Consider the following 9273-nt stretch of genomic DNA (forward strand, 5'->3'; position numbering starts at 1 on the left):
GTGCGCCTTGTGGCCAGTCGCCGTGCGGCTGTATCTTGTCCCACATGGAAACAGAGCCGCCCAGTATGAACACAGGCGTGGATGGAATGTTGAGGAAGACATACGCACCAGCACGCGTGCCTCTGCCTGTGTGTGGGGCAAGCGGGCCGTCCAGGCTCCAGCGGATGACCAACACGCTAAGCTCAATTCAACTTCCAAACGAAGAAGTCACAGCTGCGGTTGCAGAACTTTAAAATTGTCAGTACATTTTGCATCCGCTCTATGTATGACGAAACAACATACTCTCTTGTCGGAATTAAACACAACAGATTAATGAGATACAAGACACAAACACAACAGATCTTGGCACCACGTTCTCCAACGCAGAATCAACATTAGGATTACCAACGGATGCGATTTCGCCAAATAAAAGGCAGCATATGCCATATTGAATTTGTAAACTCAACATACGAGATGATGATTTGTCGGTAAGAGGACCCCATGCATGAATAATACACAAGCGTGGTGAAAGCCTATTAAAAAAGAATAATAAATCGGAAAACCAAGTTGCTTTCACACACAGGAAATGAAAAGACAACCCCGATAAGGTCAGTATCAGTAGAACCCTCAATAAGTCAGATGAAACACAGCACAATAACTACATAAAATCAAGGACAAAATGCCAGTACAGACAGGGTTAAAAAAAGGAAACGTGACTGGGGCTGAATGACTACTTACAAATAACGCTGACCGATTCACTCTGTGACACATTAAAATCCTACATCCAGTGACGAATACAGGCCAAAGTAATGAATTAAAATTTGTATCGGGCGGCGGCATTCAGTCCTGGTTCTCCTGCTTACTAGGCAGATGGACCGACCACAGCGCCATCCTGGCACTGCGGCAAACACACTGCAGAAGACCCATGTTGGAATCCCGACCTTGATGTAAATTTTAATTCATTACTTTGGACTATATTTATTATCATGGATACAGTTGAGACTATATATGTCTCTGGAACACGTAACTTCACCTCATACAGTACTGTGGAAAGAATTCTGGGCACTATACAAAATCTGAAAACACGAACCACGCTCGCCTCATTATCAGCTAAAATAGAGGACAAGTCCTGGGGGCGACTCAGATTAGCACTCTGGTCGTGACATATAACACAGTTAAAGTATGTCCTGTCCACAGCTGCACCCCACACCTGTGACGTACTGGTAGCTCCTTGCGACGTAAGAGAAAGCCACACACCAATGAGCAAATGTCCCACTCTAAGTCGTGTAATGGCTGCTTCCTCAGCTCGTCACTGTCGAGAGGACGTAAGCCATGGTCGCATTTTACGGACTGCAGCCTATTATTCCTCACTGCCAACCACCGAGCCTCCCACAAACACATGGTCTTCTCAACACAAGAGAGAAAAAGCAGTTAATTACTGTCGGTGTGACAACAAATTGAAGCTTTCCTTAAGTCCAAGGCTGGTTTGAATATCGCAGTGCTTTAAGTGGCATGGTCCTGCTGGAGCTGTGACGTTCCTTCATTCAACACTTTAGCTCATTTACCTACGCGTTATACAATTTGTGAACTCCAGTCCAAAGTGCAATTTGGCATTTTTCACGTCACCATATCATTGGCAGAGGTGAACCAGTAAGTAACTGAAAAATCGTAGGACCGCCTTGGGATCGAATCCAAGACCTTTAAAATGTAGTCTCGCTCTGACTGGACCACCAAGCCACACTTAATTTGTCTAAGACTTTGAATTACTGAGTGAAAATTAAATTGATTGTGCACAATTTGCAATTTTAAGACTCTTCATTGTAGTAATGTAAACACAAGCTTAAAAAAATTTCACAAAAAACAAAAACTTTGCACTTAGAAGAGCAGAATATCCTTACAGGATTCTACCATCTCGCCACATCATTTATTGCTATGTACAAAACAAAAATTTGACACTACTCAGCTAACATGCATGATGACGGTTTATTTGTACAAAACATTTTGTAACCCACTTCCCTTTCATGGAAAAATGAGTTCTACACAAAAATTATCATAATCACACTATAGTTCATCTATCAAGGGGAGGAAAAATGAATTCTACACAAAACTATTACAATCATACTATAGTTCATCTATCAAGGGGAGTCCTAATTTCCTTGAAGAATGCAATCTATACAAAAACTCTACAGACTGCGCATCTGGGATTTTGAAAAAATTTCGTAAAGTTGTTCGTTACTGAAAAAAAAAATCTACATTTATTTCGACTTCTGGCTCAATATTTCTTGGCTTCTGAGAAAGCCTAATGACCGTAACCATCTCGTGGGCTGCTGTTGATCGGAGTATATACTCCATACTTGCTGACTCGAACTCAAATCTGTCTTTGTAAAACCTTAAATTTTTGGCAAAATAATCTGCATTTACGTATTATAAATCGTTTTATTCATGATATAGGTAAGACATCGCGAAGGTTAATATACTTCGCACTTTCATTTCATTAGCAGTTAATATTTACTTCATTTTCATATAATATGATAAAATTGAATTTTTTTAAATGATGATAAACCTCAACTGCATTATTCCACTACTCAATTGTATCATTTCGCGGGTATTCTTACAATGTTTTAAAAATACTACTATCCAAAGATCTGTAAGTGAATGACCCCGTTGACACTTGTACCACACCAAATTAATAAAACTAATTTTAATTTTGAAATTATTACTATTTCGTGGAGAAAGAATACTTTGCACGAGGAAAGAAGCTTCGTCAATACTGGGAAGCACAGCAACCCGGGCACGAGGCGTCCACCACTCGTCTGCAGGACCGGCTCTGCCTATACTTAGGATATGCAGAAGACTTCTACGTCTGTAATGTTGAGTTAAAAGTCTGTACAGCTGTCGAGTTTCCTTTTCAATGACGATTATCTCTGCAAAATTTTATCTGAACTCGTGACCTAGAATTGGCGACTCCCTTTCATGAGAAGAGAAACCTCACGAGCGAACTACATTAACGTTACCTGGAATCATGACACTTGTGTGGCACATATATTAATGATACATAGAAATCAGAAAAAGGTAAGGTACTCACAAACAGTTTCACTAAAGTAAGAAAGGGGCAGAACACTGTATGGACGAGAAAATGCAAGGAGCAGTCTAGTTTCCTTAACACTACCAGAACAACAAACGGAGACTCTACACGCTAGTGGTGCAAGCACAGAGGGGCATGCCTCGTTCCTGCCCTGGGCACATGGACTAGCCTAGTGTGTGTGTCTGACAGACAGCATGCCCGGCACAGCCACCTTGCACAGCGAGTCCCACACTCGGCCTATCGCCGCCATGGCCGCGTCGCTGCCTCGCTCTCGCTCGCCGCCGACTACCGCCAGCCCACAGCTCTGGAACCAGCAACGCCGACGTCACCTCTAAGTAGACAGAACTCATTTACCAAGTTAATTACCACGTCGCTGAGCCAACTGCTCAGAAAATGGCTCATTATCTGGCCGAGGTACACAAACAAACTCTATTCACGTCATCTGGCAACTCATTGTAAATTCAAACCGTGGCACTGTCATAATCGAATGCTCATAGCTATAACTAAAATACTTGTAAGTAAACACAGTTCACGAAACGTACTGAAGGGAAAATTGTTATGCCTGTAAGAAAAAAACAGGCCCACGGGAGAGGTAGTGGGGGAGTGTTCTGGTCCTCAGTATCTTGATTTATTTTTTTAGTAATTTCTTCAAATGAAGAGATATTACTGCAGAATTTTTGAGAAGTACATTCTTTTACTTCACCTCTGTTTATTATGTCAGTTTCAAAGAAATGAAACCTGGAGAGCTTTCTGAGCGTGGAGATAAAAAAAGAAGGGAGGTGGCACTACAGACTTATGTTGTACGCTGTTTGGAAGCCAGAGTGGGTGCCGCTTTAAATAGCGCAAAACATTAGTAGAATACCATTTACAAGTGCTTCTTGTTCATTATTTCTGTCGTGTGCGCGCAATAACTGTTTTAAACACTAAAAATTATACGACGTCTGTCTAAAAAGTATCCAATCTTTGATTTTCCCGCGCAAAACAGAGAGGATAGTGCGGCGCCACTGTACACAATAAAGGAAGAGACCCTTCTGCGCAGTTGTGAGCTGTGCCCGCTGTCCAGCGCGGCAGTCGCTGCCTGTCGGCCGCTGTGTGAGGTGCTACACAACGTGTTCATAGGATTACCGATTCTCTCAAGATGACTGAACGTGCTGAGCAAAGATACTGCATCAAATTTTGTCAAAAGCTTGGTGGTTCTCAAAGCGAAACAAATCGTAAGATTCAGCGGGTGTTTAGAGAAGATGCGATGGGTGTAACAGAAATTAAGGAGTGGTTCAACCGATTCAAAAATGGCCGCACATCAGCAGAGAGTGACCAGCGTTCTGGCAGGCCCCACAACTAGTCGGAGTGCAGCTGTTGTTCAGAGGGTGCAAAATTTGGTGATGGCAGATCGTCGTTTGACAGTGCGGGAGATTGCCCGAGAGGTCGGAGTGAGTGAAGATTCTTCACACGCAATTTTGCGTGACAATTTGAACATGCACCGAGTGGCTGCGAAATTCGTGCCCACGCTGTTGCCGCCGGAACAAAAAGACCTCAGTTCTGACGTTGCAAGGGACCCTCTGGACATCACCAACACTGATCCTGGGTTTCTGAACGCCGTCATAACTGGAGATGAGTCATGCGTGTGCGGGTACGACCCAGAAACAAAGAGACAGTCGTTTTGAGAGTAGAGAAGGTAATGCGGAACACGACGACAGAGCAGAACACCATTCCAAAAGATAACTTCCAGAGGTGTTTCCAGCAGTGGAAGGATCAGTGATCTAAGTGTGTGCAAGCGCAAGGGGCCTACTTTGAAGGGGATTAGGGTCCCAACCCCGTCAGGTATTCGAAATATTTTTTCTGGCCAGAGGTCGGATACTTTTTAGACAGGCCTCGTAGAGCTTACATGAATAACAGCGTCAGGAAGGCAATTTCGATTTTTTTTTCTGTTCTTGAATACGTATTTGCTCTAGTAATATGACACACTCAGAGTGACGTCATGGGGAAGTGTCACCGCGGTCAACTATGGGGGTATGAATGCGGTGAACCTAATGTTTTGGGCTAGTTAAAATGGCGAACATAGGTGTTATACAATAACCATTATTTACCACTCTGTAACTAAATGGTCTTTTCTTTCCGATGCATTTGCAGAATAGAGAAAAAACAGTATTAATCTATGTACTTCATTGTATTCAGTACATCTCCCGTATGTGAAATGAACACTTTGAGATGAAAATTTGATGTACAAAACTTTTTTTCTTAAAGTAATATTATTTTATTCCTTATTGACTAAATAAAATTAGTTGATATCATTTGAATACGTTTCTAGTATGCCGCCACTTTTTTCGGACATTACCTTTCTGTACGAAAAAGATTTGCATGGGAACAGTAATAAAACACGTATTTATTTTCTGCTGTGTTGTTACTACAAATTTTATACGTGTTTTATGGTTGGAGAAGGAAAATTTTCTCAGAAAGTATGTTTTCTTTTAAACGGCATAAGCTATTGAAATGGACAAAGGTTAAAACACAGGAAAGAAAACTGTTAGAACATTGTGATTCTTACTCGCACGTATCAAAGAAATAAGAAAACTGCATTCGGCTGTAAATAATTTTTACTCCACTCTTTTCATCAAATACATCTTTATCTTCCTTCTATATCGGTTATCATATCACAATAAGTAAATATTGCATTTCATTTTCTGTCGGAGACTGGTAGAATATTTGTAGGTATCACTTTAACATACCATTTCTGACCCAAGACTATTACGTGAAAGATCGGTTATCACTTTTTCCATCAGTCGCTATTATAGTCGTAAGTCTAGACAGCATATTTTACGAAAAGAAAGAATTGGCAGTTGACAAGAACATTTAACACGTATGACCGATCGGTATTCCAGGGACACTACAGAGAAACTAGAACAATAAAGCTGCTGAGACACGATGAAAAAAAAAAAGAGTAGCGGTAATCATCAAAGCAAAATATGCTGTTGGAAAGGAGGCAGCAAGCGCAGTAGGCACCGTACACCGTACAGTGATCTTGCTATGAGCCTCGTTCAGACAATGGCAGTTAAAGGATGCCTGGGAAACACGAGAACTGGGACCAGATAACTCGGCAAGTAAATTACAAAGTTCGAAATTGATACAGTTTTGAAAGATAGGGTATAAAGTAGCACTATATGCAGCAATGAATCAGTTACGTGGATACCACAAACAAGACAGTAAAAATAACAATTTATTACAACTAACACAACCAAAATTTGGGTGAGATTTCACATGCGTACGAATTACATAGGTTTAGTACGAAGCACATGATTATGGTAAATAATGCCATTAGCAGGGTTTACACACAGTTGGCTAGCAGTAAAACCATGTTCTTACAAGGTAACCTCCCCATCGCACCCCCCCTCATGTTTAGTTATAAGTTGGCACAGTGGATAGGCCTTGAAAAACTGAACACAGATCAATCGAGAAAACAGGAAGAAGTTGTGTGGAACTATGAAAAAAATTAATAAAATATACAAACTGAGTAGTCCATGCCAAGATAGGCAACATCAAGGACAATGGCAGTCAAGGAGGGCCGTGGTCCCGTGGTTAGCGAGAGCAGCTACGGAACGAGAGATCCTAGGTTCAAGTCCTCTCTCGAGTGAAAAGTTTAATTTTTTATTTTCGGTTTATGTGACAAACTCTAATGGTTTCATCGCTTTTTTGGGAGTGATTATCAGATCCACAAGGAAACCTAAATCAGGCAAGGTAGAAGAATCTTTTTACCCATTCGCTAAGTGTACAAGTTAGGTGGGTCCACAGCATATTCCTGTCATGTGACGCACATGCTGTCACCAGTGTCGTATGGAATATATCAGACGTGTTTTCCTGTGGAGGAATCGGTTGACCTATGACCTTGCGATCAAATGTTCTCGATTCCCATTGTAGAGGCACGTCCTTTCGTCAACTAATCGCACGGTTTTGCGGTGCGGTCGCAAAACACAGACACCAAACTTATTACAGTGAACAGAGACGTCAATGAACGAAAGGACAGATCGTAACTTTGCGAAAATAAAGAAAGTAAAATTTTCAGTCGAGGGAAGACTCGAACCAAGGACCTCTCGTTTCGCAACTACTCACGCTAACCACGGGAACACGGCGCTCCCGAGCTCAGATTCTCCTTGATGTTGCCTATCTCGCGCAGTTTGTATATTTTAATAATTTTTTTCATAGTTCCACACAACTTCTTCCTGTTTTCTCGATTGATCTGTGTTCAGTTTTTCAAGGCCTATCCACTGTGCCAACTTATAACTAAATCTGAGGGGGGTGCGATGGGGAGGTTCCCTTGTTAGCAGACGTAGCAGTGCATAGACGCACTACGTTAGTTTCTAGTTTCCTAATTAATCAAAATTTACAAAAAGAACATTAGCATACATTAGAACATGCAAAGTCAGTGTAGTGTAACTTAAATCACTGGAAACACATTCAACATGCAGTTGTTATTTAATGCCGACAAAATTCGGGACTAGTGTAGCAGGGGATACAACCCGTCGGCTTTGGACAATGACGTCACAAGTCGCCAAACGAGAAGCGATTCTTCTTAGTGTTGTAGCTCCCTTCAGTATCTGATAAGTGTTTTTTGGCTTTAAAAAAAAATCTCACGAGATAGAATAAACAGATCCACTTTATTAAGCAATCATTAAAAAAGCGAAACTGAAACATAACAGCAAAAGCGAAAATGGTAAACTGCTCTCTGGCGACTTGTGACGTCATTGTCCAAAGCCGACGGGTTGTATCCCCTGCTACACTAGACCCTAAAATTCCGACAACAGGTTTTAAACACGACAAATACATATTCAACAAGTACTGCATCTCTGTTTAATTCTCTTTATCCTCTTTTTCTTTCTCAAGTCATCTGTGTAGAAATAAATTAGGAGCACATATATCAAATGTATTGTAGTTATTTTTCTATCACTGAAACCATTTTCAATGACTGAACAACATATTAAGAAAAATATGAGTGTGTTGTATTAACAACGACAGTTTAAGCACGTGAAATCAAAAAATTGTAAACATATACTCCAAAATGGGACAGATAAATTTCAAATAAGCACCTCGGGCCGCCGAATACGACAAAGTGCCGCTGCTGAACAAGTTCTCGTGGCGTAAATCCTTGTCCGGTCAACCTTATCCACAGACGGAGACGGCAGCAGGCGCTGGTCTTAACCACGCTACTCGCTGTAACTTTCCGAATGCACAACACCGGCTCACTGCTCGTGGGAACCCGACACACGACTGCCCGGCCAGCGCTTCGCTGGGCGTGTCGGCCTGCAAGCGGCGGACTGAGGCGGCATCGCGCGGCGTCTCAACACACCTTTGTTTATTTATATATGCCTCTCTCTCTCTCTCTCTCTCTCTCTCTCTCTCTCTCTCACTCGTGCTGGGAGCGCGAAAGCGAACGCTACAGAGTTCTGCCGGGGAAGAAGATCCACCGTTTACAAGGGACGAGATAGCTTGTGTATCCAGACCACACAAAATGAACAGTCCGATTCGAGTGAAATATCACAGTGACGTGAGATGATCCTTGGACAGGGCCGAATGAGGCGCGCCACGATGATGAAGGCATTCTTCAAGGGAGGGATCCGTATACCAGCATGTCGACAGGAATTTGTGTTTTCCGTAGTTTCTCGCGACTCTTTCACGGTAAACACGAGCACTGTTAGTTTGATAAGGGGAGTTCATTCGTCATGCTCGGCTCAGCTGAACTAAGGGGCTCCGTAACACTCGGCAAGCTCCCATCTAACAGAAAGTAAGAATTTGGGAAGCTCAGACCGTTGAAAATGAAATAAAATGCCTGCTACATTAGTCACCCCTACAAATTATCTGATGATCAAGATTCAAACTCTGATCATTGCTGTTAGCGACATAGCAAATGTCAGTGTAACAAGCCTAAGTTATAGGTGAAGGTAACTATTTTTCTTGAAAACTATCGACAAATTCAGCCGCGCGGGATTAGCCGAGCGGTCTAGGCGCTGCAGTCGTGGACTGTGCGGCTGGTCCTGGCGGAGGTTCGACTCCTCCCTCGAGAATGGGTGTGTGTGTTTGTCCTTACGATAATTTAGATTAAGTAGTGTGTACGCTTATTAGGGATTGACGACCTTAGGAGTCAAGTCCCATAAGATTTCACACACATTAGAACATTTGACAAATTCAGCTAAACACATAAACAGCAGGAAGCAAGTTAT

At 42.1% G+C, this 9273-nt stretch overlaps 1 protein-coding gene across 2 annotated transcripts in view; it reads right to left on the bottom strand.

Annotated features, from left to right (window-relative positions):
- LOC124788248 (calcium-binding protein E63-1) overlaps window positions 1-8364 on the bottom strand; it is a 555703-nt gene extending 547339 nt beyond the window's left edge. Inside the window, exons 1-2 of one of the 2 annotated variants that reach the window (XM_047255439.1) lie at window positions 8143-8364; window positions 3276-3368 (exon numbers count right to left, since the gene is read on the bottom strand). In XM_047255439.1, coding sequence (XP_047111395.1) covers window positions 3276-3314 — 39 coding nt within the window. In that variant the 5' untranslated portion in view covers window positions 3315-3368; window positions 8143-8364. The remainder of the gene's footprint in view (window positions 1-3275; window positions 3369-8142) is intronic. The other variant, XM_047255449.1, reaches the window with a different exon arrangement.
- Window positions 8365-9273: the final 909 nt, after the last annotated feature.

Source organism: Schistocerca piceifrons, chromosome 1, assembly GCF_021461385.2.
Source record: "Schistocerca piceifrons isolate TAMUIC-IGC-003096 chromosome 1, iqSchPice1.1, whole genome shotgun sequence".
Classification (NCBI taxonomy): Eukaryota; Metazoa; Arthropoda; class Insecta; order Orthoptera; family Acrididae; genus Schistocerca; species Schistocerca piceifrons.